This window comes from Elephas maximus, chromosome 4 (genome assembly GCF_024166365.1).
Source record: "Elephas maximus indicus isolate mEleMax1 chromosome 4, mEleMax1 primary haplotype, whole genome shotgun sequence".
NCBI classification, from domain to species: Eukaryota; Metazoa; Chordata; class Mammalia; order Proboscidea; family Elephantidae; genus Elephas; species Elephas maximus.
This window is the reverse complement of record NC_064822.1, coordinates 52,474,805-52,494,864: the sequence shown is the minus strand read 5'-3', so window position 1 is coordinate 52,494,864 and position 20,060 is coordinate 52,474,805. Positions and strand designations below refer to the sequence as shown.

At 45.2% G+C, this 20,060-nt stretch overlaps 1 protein-coding gene across 7 annotated transcripts in view; it reads left to right on the top strand.

The window, feature by feature from the left end:
- PFKFB3 (6-phosphofructo-2-kinase/fructose-2,6-biphosphatase 3) overlaps nucleotides 1-20,060 on the top strand; it is a 98,734-nt gene that overhangs the window by 51,602 nt on the left and 27,072 nt on the right. For 3 of the 7 annotated variants that reach the window (XM_049882030.1, XM_049882032.1, XM_049882031.1), the window contains exon 1: nucleotides 16,434-16,960. The exons of 1 other annotated variant lie outside the window; for it this stretch is intronic. In XM_049882030.1, coding sequence (XP_049737987.1) covers nucleotides 16,435-16,960 — 526 coding nt within the window. In that variant the 5' untranslated portion in view covers nucleotide 16,434. 3 more of the 7 variants (XM_049882035.1, XM_049882034.1, XM_049882033.1) reach the window with 3 other exon arrangements.

Sequence of the window (20,060 nt, the reverse complement as noted above, 5' to 3'; positions counted from 1 at the left end):
GATAGCTTGGAGAAAATCTTAACCCACCTGAAAGGGAGCTCCAGTGCAAAGACTGGCTGTAGAGGAGTCCCACGTGAGGCAGAATGGCCAGGACCCAGTGCCCTGCTGTGCTCAGACATTGCCTGGGCGCTGCCTGGGCAGAGTTACCTCAGCTCATAGACTACAGTGGCTGTTGAGGCGCTACACTTGGAGGCTCCTTTAATTGTACTCCTTGCAGCTGATAAACAAGTTCTTTCTTGAAGGGAAATCTGAGGGTGAGATCTCTAAGGCTGCCACAAGAAAAATATTTAAAGAATATATATATATTAAAATATTTGAAAGTGAAACAGAACTATTTGTACTTGGGATGCGAACCTCATATCACAATTTTGTGGATCCCTGAGGTATAATCACTAGACAACAAACTAACGTCTTTCTGGTCTGGAGTTTTGAGCTAGGAGTCTTTGGTTTGGTTGCTTTTGTATTTAGCTGCCATTGAGTCCGCCTTTGTGATTCATAGAGTTTCCATTGGCTGATTTTTCAGAGGTAGACTGCCAGGCCTTTCTTCCTAGTCTCTCAGTCTGGAAACGCCACTGAAACCTGTTCAGCGTCATAGCAACACATAAGCCTCCATTGACAGACACATGGTGGCTGTGCTTGAGGTTCATTGGCCAGGAATCTCCTGCATAGAAGGCAAGAATTCTACCATTGAAGCATTACTGCCCCCTTGGTTTGGTTGAGAGGTACCATAATACTCTCCAACTACTCCAAGGCATGAATGGGAAAGAATTGGTAGTCCAGTTCAAATTGAGATGCCAACTGTTGTGAATTAAATTGTGTCCCCCTATAATATATGTCCACTTGGCTAGGCCAAGATGCCCAGTTATTGTGTGGTTGTCCACCATTTTGTAATTTGATATAATTATCCTATGTGTTGTAAATACTAACCTCGATGATGTTAATGAGTCAGGATTAGAGGCAGTTATGTTAATGAGTCAGGACACAATCTACAGGATTAGGCTGTGTGTTGTTGAGTCAGTCTTTTTTAAGATATAAAACAAAGAAGCAAGCAGAGAGAGAGGGACCTCATTACCACCAAGAAAGAAGAGCTAGGAGCAGAGCATGTCCTTTGGACCTGGGGTCTCTGCATTGAGAAGCTCCTAGGCCATGGGAAGATTGATGATAAAGACCTTCCTGCAGAGCCAACAGAGAGAAAACATCTTCCCCTAGAGCTAGTGCCCTGAATTTGGCCTTCTAGCCTCCTAAACTGTGAGAGAATAAATTTGTTTGTTAAAGCCATCCACTTGTGGTATTTCTGTTGTAGCAGCATGTGATAGCTAAGAAACCAACTTTCACTGAAAACACAATAAAATATTAAAAAAAAAATTGAGACATCAGCAGGAATCACTCAAGAGCCATTGCATTCCAAGGGACTCGTCAAAAGAATGCCTCACCCAGCCTGTGTAGTTGGCTGCCATCCCTTTGACTATCCAAGTTGGTCAAATGTATGACTAAATGCTACATCAGCAGATTGATACCCAGATTTACTTACTATTGCAGTTCTAACATTTAAAATGGAAAAGGACCATTGAGATCGTTCCAAGCTTGCAGTGCAGGGAAGTGATTGTGCAAAGTCACCATTGATAGGAGAGGCAGAGCTAGGACTGGGCATTGGGCAACCACAGAATCTTAGGGTCCCTGATGTGCAGGGGTAGTCAGAAGCCAGCTAATTTCATTGTAAGCTGTTGTGGGAACCCGTGTACAACGTTTTTGACAGATGAGAGTCTGGCTGCTGCTGGGAATCATAATGGGGCAGGCACTTACGGTCCCTGTACCATTGTTGTCCACTGTAGGACAGCTGATGGCCCTCTCTGTCTACCTTCTAGTCAGCAATCTCCTTTCTGCTCACGGGAACAACACAGAATGCAGGGCAGCTCCTCCTTTACTTGTAAATAGCATTTTATCTCCTTGTCTTGTTCTTTATCACATGTCTGTTCTTTAACTATTCCTCACAGGCAGTTTCCAGATGTCTCCAACATCCTGATTGTCCTTCTCTGCAGGTATATGAGCTTGTTAAAGTTCTCCTTAAAAGGAGTCACTAGAACTGAACGTGATACTTCAATTTGGTCTGATCATAGGCCATTACAGTCATATTCTGTAATTTGAATGCTACACATGTATTAATACAGCCCAGCTGTGGATGGTTTTGCAACATTTAGTCAGCATCTCTTTCCAAAATCGGCTTTTTTTGCAGGGGTGGAGGGGAGGCTTGATTAAGCTCTAGTTTTAGAATGTTTTCCACTGCGAGAAATAAGACTTACGAGAGGGAACAGAGAAGGGAAAGAGTGCCTGTTCTGATTTGTCAATCACAGGCTTGCACGACGCCACACTGTCTGCACCACCCCATGTGAGCAGGCCTTGCAACATAGTGCCCGTTCCCCACTTTCTCAACTGCATGATTCCTCTGCTGAGCACCGTGGTGTGCTTTCCCAGTCACAAGGTGGTCGGTCTGGTTGTCAGTCACTGCTCTCACCAAAGTCCTGGGTTAGGAACCTCAATTTGATTTTGGCTTTACCACTCACTCTTGAGGGGGGAGTGTGTGAGTTGATCTGTTGAGGAGACCGAATCACAGAGCAGTAAAGATTCGAGAACATCTATTCAGACATCAAAGGATCTCTGGTAGTGCAATGGTTAAGTGCTCAGCTCCTAAATAAGAGTTTGGTGAACCCACCCAGTGACTCCATGGGAGAAATACCTGGTGATCTGTTCCTGAAGAGATTGTAGCATAGAGAACCCTATGAGGCAGTTCTTCTTTGTCACATAGGGTCACTATGAGTGAAAAATTGACTCAATGGCACCTAACAACAACAACATTCAGACATCTAAAACCACCAGCCTGGGGGTGGGCCTGCTCAATTAAGAAATGCTAATTCTTACGTATTTACTAACAACTGTGCAGTTTTTCAAAGAGATTTGATCCTCATAACAACCTCTTGAGGTAGACAGGGCAGTTATTATCCTCATTTTACAGATGAACCAGCCGATGGTCACATGGAGTGGCCATCTATGTACCTCAGAACCTTGTGGTTTCTAGAGGATTTATGGAAGCTACTCCCATCCATGAGGTGTGAGTCAGTACATTACAGGTATGATGGTTTGTTCACTAAACAAAGGTATTTTGAACACCTGTGAACCTGACACTGTGGTAGGCTCCAGTGATACAAGGATGAATAGCTGTCCTTGTTTTAAGTCACCAATAGTCTAGTAATTACTATAAAGTTCCAATTTCTGTTTCATTTTGAACATTAGGCTCATTGGTCTTTGCTGCTGGAGAAGTAGAAAAGATGCTTAAAGACCATCTAGCTGTGGTTAGACGCCTCATCAGCTGATGAGGGAACTGGGGTCTGGAATGGGAAGTCCTATGACTAGGTTTAGACAGGGTCAGAACCAGGATCCAGGTCTCCTAACTCCCAGCCCACGTTCTCATCCCCACACCACGCTATCTCTTCCCTGCTCCCTTTTCCCACTGGAGTAAGCTTTGGAGATGAGACAAGCCTGCTTCGTAGTGGTTGAGTATGTAAACCTAGGTTAGTCACAGGTTTCCTATAATTTTTGTCTTAATAATTTTGAGTCACTAGCTCATTTTGGTATTTACCGTAGGTCTAATAGTGCCACTCAACACTTAGCTCTTCATAGAACCTGATTCTGTTAACACCATACCATGAGGCAAATTCACTCTTTTGGTCCACTTAGCTATGTGCCATGTGAAAACTGTGTTTATGCTGTTTTAAAGTCCAGGAATGGGCTCCTTTGTCAGGAGAATGCACCTTTTAATGGGAACACAATAGCCACTTACAAATGTTTGAGGGCAAGCTTCTCTTGTTGGAAGAGGGCACAGGCTTATTTTGTACGGCTCCAGCAGACAGAATGAGAGCCAGTGGAGGAAAGTTATAGGAAGATAAAATTGGCTCAGTGTAAAATGTATCTTTCTAACCAGTATCAAAAAAAAACCAAACCCAGTGCCGTCGAGTTGATTCTGACTGATAGTGACCCTATAGCGACCCTATAGCACTGCCTAATAATGGAACAAGCAACCTGAAGCCAGAAGGTCAAGCTGAGGCTGCTTGTGAGGGCTGTTGGGGAGGGAGTGTGTAAACGCAGTGGGAAGATGACCTAGGAGGAGATAGCCAAGGGCCCTTGTAGTTCTGTGGTTCCATAGGAAGGACGTGGTCTGGAAGGAGAGCAGTAAGCTTGTTGTTAGGAAACACAATTCCTGCTCCTCATTGAGAAGCTGTTGCAGTAGCAGAGGAAGATGCTTAGTGGGGAGATGAGTGAAGCTATTTGGAGCTTGGAGCATTCTCCTATAGCCTCAACTTCGTCACTTGGCCATATCTAACCTGGAGGTCCAGAAAAAGATTTAGTTAGACAGCTAAATATTGGGGTTCTGCAGCGAAGGAAGATGAGGAGAGTGGATATTGGAAAGTAACTGGCAGTCTGCCTCAGGAAACGGAACCTTTAAATACGTGATAGGTTTGACTGAATTGTATGGAATGGGACAGAAAGAGGAAGCAGTGGAGGAGTCAGGGAAACTCAGTTTTCTAGCTTAGGTGCCACCAACTGGTTTAGAGAGTTCAGGAAGAGATGCAGATTCTGTGGGAAGCTGATGGGTTCAGTTTGCACACAGTTCTTGTACCAAATATTGAGCACTACTATGTGCCAGGCACTCAGCTGTGTGCTTTTCATACAAAAACCCTATTAGAGAGATATTGTCCCCATTTTAGAGTTGAGGAAACTGTGACTTGATGTGAAATGGGTTGTTGAAGGTCCTAAAGCTCTTAACGCCTTCTCTTTCTCTCACCCTTCACCCTTCATGTTTGATGCCTGGGAGGCCTCCCAATGAAGCCTGACAGCTGGATGTCAGACCTACACTGTTGACGGAGAGGTCTGGACTGAAGGTGTATTTCCATTCATCTCAAGTCTATTGGGTTCGCTTTTTCCTATTCTTTCTAGCATCCTCTTTTCCTTGTCTAGTAAACTGTCCTGACTTTGACAAGTTTAATACCCCTATTTTCATATATCCTTCCGTCTCTCTCTCCTCATGCACCATCTTTTAACATCAAAGAAGTTATTGGTGAGTTGGAGGATGGATGGGAGCATAGGGCCAGGTGAGAAATGGGTTATACCATCCCTGACAAGGGTGGTAAGTGGCTACCTGCAGATTAAAAGCTGAGCCCCCCATATTTGGGTGGAGCTGGGATTGTTGTCTTTCCTTAAACTGTTAAACAAAGCAATATTGATTGTTATGGCAATGGGCAACGGGGTTACAGATTAGTTAGGAGCCCTGCTGGCATAGGGATTAAAGCGGTTCAATTAAAGCGGTTTGCTGCTAACCCAAAGGTTGGCCATTTGAACCCACCAGCCACTCCTTGGGAGAAAGATGCGGCAATCTGCTTCCATAAAGATTTAAAGCCTTGGAAATCCTGTGGGGTAGTCCTCCTCTGTCCTATAGGGTCTCCATGAGTCGGAATCAACTCAACGGCAACAGGTTGGTTTGGTTAGAGATTAGTAGCAGCCATGGTCTCATCTACCTCATAACAGCTTTACCTAGAGCTGTTATATCAATTTATTTGGGTCTTACCAGAGTTCTGGATTTTTTTTTTTTTTAATCAATATTTTGTGCCTGTGTCTACAAAATACTGTTGCTGAGAAATGTTTCTAGTGGGAAACAAAGGCACAAATATTCTAGGGTATATTTCCATGGCTTACAATGAAAAGAAGCAAGATTGAGATGTCAGGGAGCGAATTGGCCAGCCCCTCAGCCACACCTCACTGGGTGGCTAGCCATATCTGTGTGAGGTCACTGTGGCCCAGGGTTTTGTCCGAAGAGTTTCCTCTGTAGAAGCTGGATTTTGGCAGTGTACCCATAGACAGTCAAGCTTAGAAGACTGAGGTACAAACCAAACTGGTAAAAGAGAATGAGTATGATATATAAACTAGGATTCCAATGTGATACATTTCCAGGAGGATCACAATTGTGAGTCAGAATATTTAGGTTGGCTTACCAGCAAATTCTCTCTGTTATAGAAGGTGCGTGATCATTAGAAGGCTACTGTACATGGTGGAACAGAGAAAAGAGAATGCCAGCTATTATAATTGCTACTATCATGGGCCAAGGTAGCCTGTTACATCAGTTTCTCAATAAGTTATTAATTTATTCTCGCTCAGAAGGTAACTTTTTTTCCAAGATATGAGGGCCCCTTACTACAAGGTTACACAACTGGTTTGCACTTGACTATGGAAGAAAGGCCTGGCAGTCTGCATCCGTAAAGATTACAGCCAAGAAAACCCTACCCTGTAACATACGGGGTCGCCATGAGTCAGAATCAGAATCAACTTGCCGGCGATGGGTATTTTTTTTTTTTTTAACATAATATAGTGTGGTTACAGTTTCTGATATCCTGCTGTTCTTTACCCCACCTACCTCTTGTTTTCACACCTTCGAGAGGGATTTTCCAGAATAAATTTTTTGATTCACCCTCTTTTTTTAGTTTTGGGAAGGGGTGGTGGCAAATAAATAGTTTGAAACCTATCTCAGATGTAAGGTCCTGCCTTTGGTATCTCCTTTGCTCCCTTCTCATTACAAACCAGGTCAGGGATTCGTAACCTCTTGAGATGTAACCAGATTTTTAAAATTCAGTACCAAAACTAGAATGTAAGGTATCTCAATATTTTTTATATTTATAACATGTTGAAATGATAATATTTTGGATATGTTTGGCTAAATATATTATTAAAATTGTTTCTCCTGTTTCTTCCTGCAACTAGAAAATTTTCAGTTGTGTATGTGGCTCACATAGTAGAGTGCTGCTCTACGGATTGTGGAAATGTCATATCATGAATGCCTGCATGAGGTAGGCTATCCCATAAAAAGGTACTTTTTAACAACAGAGTTTTGAGATGTACCTAATAACTTGAATACTGATGGAAATTAGGCGTATTTCTTCTCTTCTTTCCCTTTACTAATAAGTTAGGGTATTTCCGAAACTATTGAGAAGTACACAAAAGCCCAAAACTTCCTCCACATTCTTTTCTTTTTTAATGCTGATTCAGTTTTATTCCATAAAACTGCTGCTTCCTTTTAAATTGACTTTACTGTGACTTTTCTGCATCACAAGGTGGAAGGACTCTCCAAGTGTGACTGCTGAAGCATAAAGGACCCTGTGAATCTCTTTGAGAGGCTGGTTTTCTGTTCCCATGTGTGAAGTAGCACTTTACATGGTGGGGTCATTTGTAAATATTAGTCTTCTAAGTAATAATTTCTTAGGATGATTCTTTTTCTCATTTCCACATTAGTTAACTTACAGACTCTTATCTAAAACACTTGAATCCAAAGTTTTGTTGCCAATGTTATTGAGGAGATTGAGTGTTCTAGTTGGAAAGTGATTTAATTGAGAGAAACTTGAAAGAATATACCAGACTACCTGAAAATCTTGTTTTTTATTCCTTGACTTATTAGTTATATGATCCTAAGCAATTCATTTAATATATCTGAGCTTAAGTTTCATCAAATCTAAGGACAAAATGTGTGTGTGTGTTTGTGTTGGGGAGATACTATGAAATTCCAAACTGAATTCGTAATTCTGACAAGGACCATTCTTATTTGACTTTATAGCCCCTGGTATAGCTGGCTGACGGTGAATACTTGTTGAAGATAGAAAGAAATGAGCGATTTTGACTTTCGGTTGTCTGTGCTTGTCTTAGGACTCAGTAGAGAAAACCTGAAGAACAATGAAAGGGATATGAAATTCTTGGTTGATCTACTTCTAATTATGGGGTAGCTTGTCTTACTATCCCGACATGAAGTGATCCTTAGCTTGCGTTTGGCATATTCTTACATAACACCTCTCTCATAGTTTCCTACTTTTATTCTAATACATTTACATGTATTAAATTATAAGCTTTTATATATGGGGGATACTTCTTTGTAATTCTCAGCATGAGGCTTGGCATTACACCATGAGGACAGCTATTTGATCACCTACTTCTCTTCCCTGGCTGGACCCGAGATCATTGAAATTCCTTCGTAGCTTTAAACGAATAATTTCTTTAGTAAGAATCAGCACAAAGCTGGTTCCTATGAGGTGGAGGTTAAAGATGTCTTAAATGTCCAACTTCTCCAAGCTGCTGTACCACTCCATCATCTCTACCACCAACTACTCTCCCTCCCCTCAGTACTCTTCCTCTTTTTGGGGGGTTCGGTAATTTGCTGCAACGTCTCACGGAACTCACAAACTACTTACAGTTAAATGGTTTATTAGGGAAGTAACAGTGCAACTCGGAATCAGGATCGACTCAGAAGTAACAGTAACAACTCAGGAGACAATACACAGTTCATCAGTGAGGACAGCTTCCAACCAAGACAGCTCTCAGATCTTTCTCGGCTGTGCCCGCAGGTAGGCCCTTTGCTCTGGCCTAATTTCACCCGGCCTACTCAGGCCTACTGTCACCAGGCTCTGTGTCTCTTCACCACTTCTTGCCGTCTCACCCTGCTTCTTGCTGTCTTCAGTGTTGCAGCTCCTTCTCTCTCTCCCCGTGTCTGTCTCTAAAAACATCTTTGGTAAGCTGCTTATATAGCAAGCTCCTTATCGATTTCAAGGCATGGCCCCGCAAGAAGACCACGAACTAACCAATCCCCTCAGTAGACCAAAAGTCACTCACTTTGCACAACTCGAAGGATGTGATCAACGTCACTGAATTGTACATGTAGAAATTGTTGAATTGGTATATGTTCTGCTGTATCTATTCTCAGCAACAACAAAATAAATAAAATTTCAAAAAATGTAAAGCCATCAGAATAAACCATACTATTTGAAGAAACAAATGAAGATACTGGTGGTAGAATAATGTGGAAAAGAATAGTGAGAATGCTAACACAACTTGAAGAATGTAACCAATGTCACTGAATCGCACATGTAGAAATTGTTGAAATGGTGTATGTTCTGTTGTGTACGCTTTCACCAAAGTTAAAAAAAATTTGTTTAAAAAAGTCACTCATTTTGCATATAATCAACCAATCCCCGCAAGGGTTTTATGCACCTTATTTACACAGTAGACTAACCAATCCCTGTAAGATAGTGGCCCATCCATGTGTTTTGGCAGAATTATAAGCCCAAGGCCACAAAGACCATATATAAAGAGAAACTTACTGCACCGCAAGCTTGTTTCTTGTAGACTGGCTGACGTACAGCTCCTGTTAGTTTTTTTTTTAATACATGCTGGGAAGAAGATGGACAGGGTGACCCATGTGTACCAGGATAGTGAGCTTCTTGAGTAGTTGCTCATCTTTGTGCCACCTTTCACCTCAGAGGGACAGGTTCAGAAACCTCTTGGAGGCCTAGGCAGAACTCTCTGTGACCATCTCTTCTTTATTTTGTCTTAAACATGCAGTCTGGTGACAAAGACTACAAACCCACCGATATTCTCCCAGAGATCTACATAAAGCCCAGAAATAGACTCATCCCCCAAATTAAAGCACAGGTTGAGCTCGATTCTGTTTTTTCACAGGTGCAGGATTCATGCAAATTCCATTTGTGTGTATTTGTGTGTGTGTGTAATTTGCAAGAAGCAAAAGTATTAGGAACACATGTAAATCATCAGAGCTCTATAATACCTTGACTACCTTTCCATTAATTTCTTCTTTCCTCAACGCCTGAGTCTACACAATCTATGTATTTTTTCAGAATTTGAGTAAACTAAGCCACAATTGATTTTTCAAAATTTATCTTTTTAAGCTTTTATTTTGAAATGACAAGACATTACAAAAGTAGGTAGTACATAGAGTCCCTGAGCCCTTCACCCAGCTTCCCCCGATTGTGACATCGTGTATGACAGTAGTAAAAGACCAAAGCCAGGAAGTTGGCATTGGTACAATACTGTTGACTGGAATACAGTATTAAAAAACCAGTTGTTGAGTCAATTCCTACTCATGGCAACCCCATGCTTGTCAGAGTAGGACTATACTCCCTAGGGTTTTCAATAGGTGATTTTTTGGAAGTAGATTGCCAGGTCTTTCTTCCAAGGTGCCTCTGGGTGGGTTTGGACCTCCAACCTTTCAGTTAGTAGCTGAGTGCTTAACCATTTGCATCACCCAGGGACTCCTAGACTACAGTGTAACTTTTATAAAAAATAAAAATATTTCAAAGTCATGAAATAATACTTTTCAATAGGATATATGCCTTGATATTGGTTGAGGTTGTTTACAAGGAGTGTAAAATACTGTCAAAGCAGTAGGCAAAGTGTGATGCTAGATATGAAACCCCAGCTGAGAGCTTTAGGAGCATGGCCCCAAGCTTAATGATGTGCCTTAAAAAAAAGAAAGGGCTGCAGGAGGTGTAGTAACATGGATTGGGCAGAGGGAAATGGAAACTTGCTGAACAGTTTGGTGGAACTTAAGTTATACAATTTGAGTTGATTCACCCAATGCCAGATGGTGGTTGTAACGCCAATTATGAAACATTTAAGCCCACTTGATTAGAGGAAAAAAGCATATAGCATTTGTAGAAATGATAATGAATTGGAATTTCAAACCCTTGATGTGGCATTGTGTAGACAGTCTCTATCTCTGATTCATGTATGCGTTACAAACATTTTATTAAAATGCAAAAAACAAGAAAACCTTATCAACAAGGTGAAAAGACAATCTACAGATTGGAAGAAAATGTTCAGGAACCATATATCAGATAAAGGCCTAATATCCAAAATATATATAAAACTATAATTTAACAACAAAAAGACACACAACCCAATCAAAAAAATAGGCAAGGGACCTGAACAGACAGTTCACCAAAGATGATATTCAGTTGGCCAACAAGCACATGAAAAGATGCTCAACATCATTAGCCATTACCAAACCAAACCAAACCAAACCAAACCCAGTGCCGTCTAGTCGATTCCAACTCATAGCAACCCTATAGGACAGATTAGAACTGCCCCATAGAGTTTCCAAGGAGCGTCTGGTGGATTCGAACTGTCGACCCTTTGGTTAGCAGCCATAGCACTAAACCACTATGCCACCAGCATTGCCACCAGCATTAGCCATTAAAAAAAAAAAAGCCATTAGGGAGGTGCAAATCAAAACCATAATGAGATATCACCTCACCCCCCATTAGAATGGCAATGATCAATCAAATGCAAAATAAGAAGTGTTGGTGAGGTTGTGGAGAAACTGGAACCGTCATCCATTGCTGGTGGGAATGTAAAATGGTGTAGCCACTGTGGAAAACAGTTTGGTGATTCCTCAAAAAGTTGAACATGGAATTACCATATGACCCAACAATCCCAATCCTAGGTATATACCCAGAAGAAGTGAAAGCAAGAACGCAAGCAGAAACCTGTGCACCAGTGTTCATTGCAGCGCTTTTCACAATAGTCAAAAGGTGGAAACAACTGAAATGTCCATCAACAGATGAATGGATAAACAAAATGTAGTACGAATATATACATACAATGGAATATTGTGTAGCTATAAAGTGAAATGAAGTTCTGATGCATGCTACGACTTGGATGACCTTGAAATCATTATGTTGACCATAATAACCAAAAAAAAAAAAAAAAAAACCAAACCCATAATAAGTCAGTTGCAAAATGACAAATACTGTATGATCTCACTTTCATGAAATGAGCAAATCTATAGAAGCCAAAGATTATTAATGGTTACCAGGGTTGGGGGGAGAGGGAAATGGAGATGGTTTGTTGGGGGAGGTCATTGAGTTTATGTTAATGGTGGTGAAATGTTTTGGATGAGGATAGCAATAATGGTGGCCTAAAAATGGAAACCCTGGTGGTGTAGTGGTTAAGTGCTACAGCTGCTAACCAAGGGGTTGGCAGTTTGAATCCGTCAGGCGCTTCTTGGAAACTCCATGGGGCAGTTCTACTCTGTCCTATAGGGTTGCTATGAGTTGGAATCAACTCGACGGCACTGGGTTTGTTTTTTTTTTTAACATGAAAAATGTAAAAAATGTCAATGAGTTATAAATGTGGAAGTTGTTGTATTGTCTTATGTTTTGGTATATATGTTTTCACCACAATAAAGAAGAGAAAAACCAAACCGCCCTTCTCCCTCCCTTTGCATGGGTGTTGATACAGGGTTTGGATTCAGTCAGTTATCTCACTTCACCCTCTCATGTTGTTGTTGTGTGCTGTTGGGTCATGGTGACTCATAGCGACCCCATGTGACAATAGTAGAACTGGTCTGTAGGGCTTTCTACGCTGTACTCTTTATGGTAGAAGATCACCAGGTCTTTCTTCCACGGAGCTGCTGGGTGCATTTGAACCACCAACCTTTTGGTTAGCAGCCCAGTGCTTAACTGAGGTACCACCAGGGCTTCTCCTCCTTTTACCCTGTCAAACATGGGATTTTTCAAGGGAACAAGTAATGACACTTTGTGTCTAATTAGCGACTTCTGATTGCTCACAGCCTGGTGCAGATTGTTATCTCTCTCATTTCCTCACTGGGGTGGAGGTAGGCATTAGCACGGTTTAAGTCTGGCTAGCTGGCACAGGATCATGGAAATGGGGTTGCTTTTTGTTGTTACAGTAGCATTTGGGATTGGGGTACGGGTTAGATGACACTGGGTATCAGAGGAGAAGGGGAAGACAGAAGGTCATCTTTTTTCACTTCTCTCCTCCTTTCTCCAAGGCCAAATCTACCTGAATGAATCAGCCTCCATAAGCACCTCACCAGGCACTTGGTAAGGTCTTAATAAATGAATATACTAGAGTATCATTTTAAATAATTGCTCTGCTCCTGTCTCGTTCTACACAATGATGGTCTTTCTCTGCCGATTCCTGACACAGAGCTCAATTGTTCTGGATCTGCTGTCTGTGTTAGGAAAAACCCAAACCCAAACCTTTCCCTGAGGGGCTTCGTTCCTTGACCTTTGACCCAGAACTTGACTTCTGTAATTTCTAAACCACCATTAATCACTCATAAAATGAGGGTTGACTGGATTTTCCTAAGGGTTTCATCTATGTCTAATAGTTTCTAGGGCCATGAATCACAGAATCTAAGAAAAATTGACAATCTCCTGTAGTACTTGGAGTAGTCACGGCTATAAAAATATTGTATAGAAGAAATTTTTACATTCTGTCTTCTGAGGAATGCAGTTATGCTCTCTAGGCTGGAGACAGAAGTTGGTGAAAGGGCTGGAGGGCGACAGGTGGAGTCAAGATGGGGCCATGAGCGGAACTAGAGGAAAAGTTAAGAGGGTGTCTAAACCGGTAAACTCTGAACCGGTTGGGTGTACTTAAATGATTTTGTAGTGAAGCAATTGTATTTCCCATTAGGACTCTACACTAATTTACGGCTGTAAACATCACAAGGAATTCTAGCTGGCCTTTTTTTTTTTTTTTTTTTTAAGCAAATGTTAGTTCACCCTTATCCTCCACATATTCCCAGCCATGTCCATATCAGAAGCAGGGGGGACGATTAAATTAACATCCATTTGCCTGCATCCATATCTGGTGCAAGAGGTGACTGTGAAGAATTTAGTCTTTACTTTGGAGAGATGGACTCCCAGGGAATTACTGACATACAGGCAGGGAAAGTGCCAGGGGTAGTGCAAATGGAACACGAACTGCCCCTTGCCCTAAGAGCTGACCCCTGGTCAGGTACTGTTGTCTAGGCCATGAGATTAAAGATGTGTCTCCTCTGGTGTGTCCCCCACACCCTTCTCAGCTGAACCTAGCTACAGTTTGCAAGTTTGGAGGGAGGAAGGAATGACACCTCCTTCGCTTGCTTTGCCTGTAAGTTTGGGCAGAAAATCCCAATGGGAAAGCTGGAACGCATGTACATGGTTATTATATGAGAGGCAAGTGCTAGGTGGTGGAGGGTAAAGTGCTCTCGGTATGCACAGCCTCCCTCCCTCACCTGACCCCAGCTAACCCCTGGGGGCAGGAACTTTTCCTTGTGCAGGCCTTGCTTGCTGCTGTTTTTCTCTTAGAATCAGCCCACTCTTATTTCCAGAGTGGAGTTGGACTGTCCTTTGGGAGTTATAGGGTGTCATCTCTGGGATTTGCTCCCACTGCAGAAAAACAAGCCCAGTTGCAATGCACTCAGGTTTCTGAACAGCTGCCTGAGCACTCGAAACCAGACAGTCAGCAAAGCTGTCCGAAAGCAGGGACTCCCGGGAGGGGCGGCACGGGGCAGGGTCCCGGGTTGTGGGGTTGGGGAGACATCCCGGGACCCGCCTAGAGGGTGATGCTTACCAGGGTAGAGTCCTAGGGTGGGCTGTGGTGAGGGGGACTGGGAGAGGAGGCTCAGGAGGTGGAGCATGCGCGGGAGCAGCTGTCCCAGCCGCCCCCTCCCTGCACCGCCGCTGGGGCGCTGCACCGCAGCTGCCGCCAGGGTGCGGGCGCCCTCCCAGCCGAGGCATGCGGGACGTGAGCTACGTGTGGCAGCCTCTGCTCCTGCTTTTCCACTGAAGTGTATGTTTCTGGGAGCGGAGCTGTTTTCTCTCCCAATCACAGCATAACCTCAGTTTGAAATATGCATCTCTCTGCAGGGCAGCGCTTCTGTACTTATGCATTGCATGCTAACGTGATGCCCGTTAGCCTCACATGAATGTAATAGAACCGTGCAGACGACAGTGCCCCGCTAAAAGCACCCCAGATCTTGACGAGACCAGGACTAATCTGACTACACGACTGTCAGATGTCGCGAATCGATGCTAAACTGAGAGGAACGGAAACTTAGAAAGGGCCCCGCACACACACACAAACATACCCCAAAAATTGGTGAGGAAAAGATCTAGAGCTGTGCTGGTAAATGTCATGAATTTTAGGGGTTTGCATAATCAAGGTGCCCGCCTCCCGATAGTTACTCCTGGGCGTTTAGTCAGGTAATGATGCATTTCAAGTCAGATTGGTGGCTCATTTTATTTACTCTTTTACTAGGAGAGAAAAAGGTTTATATACTATTCGGTAACTGGTGAGTGTGGAAAACAAAATGTGGAGCTTGTCAGTTTAGCCTCCCAGGCTTTCCTGCGTCCCCCTCATGCCCAGCAACATAGGCAGCCCGCAGGAGCCTGGCCTCCAGGTCTTGGGGCTGAGTGTGGTGGGAGCAAGTTCAGCACAAGTCAAGGTTTCTGAGGGATTCAGGAAAGTGAGCGAGGTGTGAACGAAGGACCAAGGAAGTCCTCTTCCTGCGGTAGTAGCGGGGGTCGTGGTGGGTGATGACTCAGCTATTATTAGGGGACACCTGTAGGCAAGGAACGACCCTGAGAGCTCTTCCCCACAGGTGCTCTCAGTATCCTACCCTCCAGTTTCCCTCTAGGGTAGCAGACTCTCCCTCACCCTCCTCCTCCTGCGCTGGAACCTTTATCCCTAAACCTGCGTCTTCAACTAGGCTGTGTCTGACCCGGGGCGCATGTTACGTAAGAATGCAGAGTGTTGGGCCCCACTCCCAGAGAGGCTGTATCACCAAGATGCATTTTGACAAGCATCCCAGGTGATTCTGTTCTGTTGCGGAGGGGAGGGCGGTCCATGGACCACAAGGAACAGCGCAGCTTCTCTCCTCTCAGCAGTTGAGGCGACGGACTGGAATTATTCTAAGAAGTTGTGTCAGTTGTCCTTAGGGGATAAATAGGAGGCTAGAGAAGTTAAGAGACCGTCATCTAGGGCTGGACGTGGTCCCGCCTTACTTTTAGGGGGTTATCAGAAGTGGGAGCGCGGGGTTAGTCAGGACTGGGTCTGGGTTGCAGGAGCAGGGAGCGCTGCTCTCAAGGGCCTGTAGGGGGCGTCAGAGGGACGCCTCCTGGCTTCCCCACCCCCCTCTTCTCCCCCACGTGAAAAGGGGCCGGAACCAAAAGAATGTGTCCCCGCCCCAAGACTGACGTGTGCGCCCTGCCGGCTTCAACTCTTAAAAATACCAGTGGTGCGCGGGGCATCCTCGCAGAGCTTGAGAGGCAGACGAGCAGGAGGGGAAGCGAAGCGCAGCAGGCTCGCAACTGGTGCACATTCCGGCCATACCCGGTGGAGACCGCGGCTGTCACGCCGCCCGGAGCATTCCCGGCGTGCGAGCGCCCGGGCTTCCCAAAGTACACAAGCCCGACCCTGTGGGCGCTGCAAGTGCAGCTCCTGTATCCCCATCCCTCTTCCAGCGGCTTGTGGTGCGGAGCCTCACACACGTTGCCAGCGTTAATTATTTAACACAAAGCACTTTTTCAGAAAGCAGCGCTAAGGGAGAGCGCCCGGGGACCGTGCTCCCGCGCAGGCATCCTCTCTTTGTTTCCTGAGGTCAGCAGGCCGCCTTCTCCCCCAAATTTGAGTACTTCGTGAGGGTTGGAGGGCCGCCCGAGACTAGGCAGTGAAGATGCCCTTGGAGCTGACTCAGAGCCGAGTGCAGAAGATATGGATTCCTATCGACCATCGCCCCTCGTTGCCCAGATGTGAGTATAGATGTGCACCGAGTCCGGGCTGCAGGGGTGGGGCGCGCCGCGTGGAGAGCAAGGGGCCATTGTGTGGCCAGCGCCGAAGAGACGCTTTTGTGCGGATTCTCCTCCTCTGGAGCGCGTTGAGCAGGGCTGTCCCCGCGGGGCCGGGAGTGCTGGGCGCCCCGCCGCTTTTCCTCGGGCTCGCGGAGCGGCCGGCGGAGGGTGCGATTGGGGTCTCGCCGTGCCTCGCGCAGGGCCGGGGGAGGTGGTGCAGTGGACCGCGCGCGGCGAGGGCGCATGCGGAGGGCAGGTGCCGGGCCGGCGCTGCGCCTTCCCTCGCTGGGCGTCGGGCGGCGCTGTGGCGGCGGGGCCGAGCCGCTGGCCTCAGTCTGCGTCTCAGGGGAGGGCGGAGGGGGGGCGGTGCGCGGCGACGGGCGGCGCTTTCCAGAAATCGAAAGAGGAAACCCGGAAATGGCGATCGCCGCGGACCCAGCGTTCGGGAGTGGCTGGGGGTGGGAAACGCAGGATATTGCCGAAAGCCATTCACTCGGGTAACTTGGAAAGATGGCCCACAATCTCCCCTTCGCCAGGTCACTCTTCCCCGAGCGCTGGGCCGGGCGGAGTCCGGCCTCGTGACTCGGCGGCCGGTGCCTCTTCTCCATATCTTTATCACTACCCCTTTTCTTTTTCTACCTTCCTTTCTCAGTCTCCGACTACCTCTCTCTTTCTATCTCTGTGTTCATATTTTCTTCTTCTTTGTCTTTCTTTAGGGGCTCTGGGCCCTCGTGGTTCATCCAGCAGTGACTGCTGGGGCCCCGGTGCTGGGAGCGATGGAAGACCCACCTGAAACCAAGCCTTTACCCTCGGTTTTGGAGGGGGTTAGTCGATACATGACTGCATAGTTGGCGGAGTTTTACATACACACGCGCGCGCACGAACACACACACACACACACACTCCATCGTACTTGGAATTTGCTGGCAGTTGGTCTTCCCCGATCTCATCTGTCTTCCACCATAAATGCTTTGGAAAGTTTTATCTGGGAATCCATTCCTAGCTTTGTACACACACAGAGACTCCTCTTAAAAGTGCTATTAGAATGATTAGAAGGCGAACGTCGCCTTTTCCAGGTTAAACTGTCAAGGAGGGAGATTCGCCTCTGAGCCAGTCAGATGAATAAGATTGAGGTGTTTGGTGTCTGGAACGCAACTGTTCCCTGTTTGCAGTGCTGGGCGAGGTACACACCGTTTGAGGTGGCTTTTAGTCATTTAATGGCGCCTGAGCGGGAGGCGTGTTGTTGAGTTTCTGTGCTGCCACGTTTCTAAGCAGAGACGTGATACCGCGGGATGTGACAGGGAGCCTTTGGCTTTGCCGGTGTCTTGATCACTGGTATCCCCGCCTGCCCCTCCCAGACTTGCTCTTGGGGAGGCCGGGAGAGCTGGGCCCCGTGGTACTCACTGCTCGCGTGGTCATTGTGGGGTGGGGACTTGGCAAGGTGCTCCCTGACACACTGGATAGCCACACCTCCACCAGCTTGTCTTCCTCTGCTGGTAGCAAAGGCTTGGGGGCCCTTCGGTAATGCAAGTCTTTTTCTCCCTTCAGAAGTGAGCTTCTTTACAAGGTAGTGAAGGGCTGAGAGGTATGCAGACCTGGAAATGATTTCTTAATCCTTAACCCTTTCAGATATGCTATTGTAAATAGTTCACTAAACTGAGGCTTCCCCAGATCTCTTATTCTTTCTAAACACGTTGGTAGTGTGGAATGCAACTCCTTAAATTTGGAGATTTGCCAAGGCCAGATGCAGAAGCAGCCACCATCCCCTTTTTACTTTTGAATAATACTAACATTATTTTTTTAGTAAGCTGTAATTGGTCCTGCAAATATAGGTTGGTTTTATATCTGTGCCTGCGTGTTTGTATGTGCGCATGTACACAGACACACACATATAGTCCCCATAGGTTCAAGGTGGTGGGTGCAAGGTCTGGGAGGAAAGACTGAGTTCTGAGCTTCTGCGAAGGGCACTGAGATTGGTTGGCATTAGCTCAGTAGTGTGATTTTGTGAGAACACGATGCTTTTTTCCTTCGGGCTTTAGAAACCAATCCATTAGACTCCGTGAGCCAGCACGTCTCACACGCAGAAGAGGGATTTACCTAAAAATCCTGCTGAGCTTGAGGGGGTGGGCGGGGCAGCAAGGGGGAGTGCCTAAAGCTGATGGATTAAGTCCTTTATCCTTGCCCACTCCTGGAATCCCTGCATGTAGTTCTTTTTTATAGAAATTCTTTCTTATAAAAATGTCTGCAGCCCGGGTATTTATGACATGTCCTTATTTCAAGTAGTGGTGCCTTTTTCAGCTTATATAGTCTTCACTGGAATGGAGAAAAGAGGATATTTCTTACTGGTGTCTTTCCTGATCCCTTTCTTCCCCTCCTCTCCTCTTTTCTAATGTACTGGATCATTGGATGGGGTTTTCTTCCTCCTCCTAAAGCTGTTACTGTCTTTATGAGTCATCTACAGCAGATTCCTCTGAGGTTTATTAACTAAAGGAGGGCATGGAGAACATTCTGTTCAAACAGGGAACAGTAAAACAGCAACAAAAAGCCTGAGATTGATTAGTTCGATGACACTTTCCCCCTCTGAAGCGCATTAATTGTGTGCCTTGTTGCTACACCAGGGAGTCCTGGTGGCCCAGGGGTTAAGTGGCTAACCAAAAGGCTGGCAGTTTGAACCTACCAGACGCTCCTTGGGAGAAAGATGTGGCAGTCTCCTTCCTTAAGAATTTATAGCCTTGGAAACCCTGTGGGGGCAGTTCTGCTCTGTCCTATAGAGTTTCTGAGAGTTGGATTTGGTTCTGTGGCAGTGGGTTTGGTTTTTGGGGGTTGCTACACCAACATTGTGGTAAATATTTCTTAAACTGGCAGCTTCCTTCAAATGCAAACCATAACTTGGGGAGACTTACTGGACTTGTGAGCCAGCACTTAATCGACAGGGAAGTGAATTAATGGCTGGCAAGAGCCGGCTATTCTTTCTCTTTATTATCACTAAAAATTGAGAACCTCTGCGTTATCTGGATGAGTTGTTTAACCACTCAGAACCTCAGTTTTCTCATCTGTGAAGTGGGTTACATTACTGTTTACTTCACTGGGGTATGAGGGATTCCATACAAGTGGTGGGTCCTGCGACAAGGTTTGCTGCTTGTGGGCATTAGATAGTCACCACCATCGATGAGTGTGAAGGAGATGTTGATAGTGGTCATTGCAGAGGTTATTTGTTTATTATTCTGAAACGAGGTAAAGTGGTAATTAATCTTTGCTCAAGGATTTAGACTAGACCAGCAGGGAAGAAAGATCGATTTAGTATTCAAACACTGATGCAAAGACTTTCATGTCCTTAAGGAGATTAAACCCATTGCTGATATTCTAACTTGAAGAGAGATGGGGATGTTCAAGAGAAAGCCATACCTTATCTGTCGGTGGCCACTACAGTTTATAGTAGTGATTCTTAGCTCTGGCGGCACATCAGAATCGCTTGGGAAGGTTTTGAAAACAAAAAACTAAACCCATTCTGAACCCCAAACCAAGTTAGAATTGCCTGAGATGAGGGCCAGGCTTCCTAGTTTTTAAAGGTCCTCAGGTGATTTCCTTGGTTTAGCC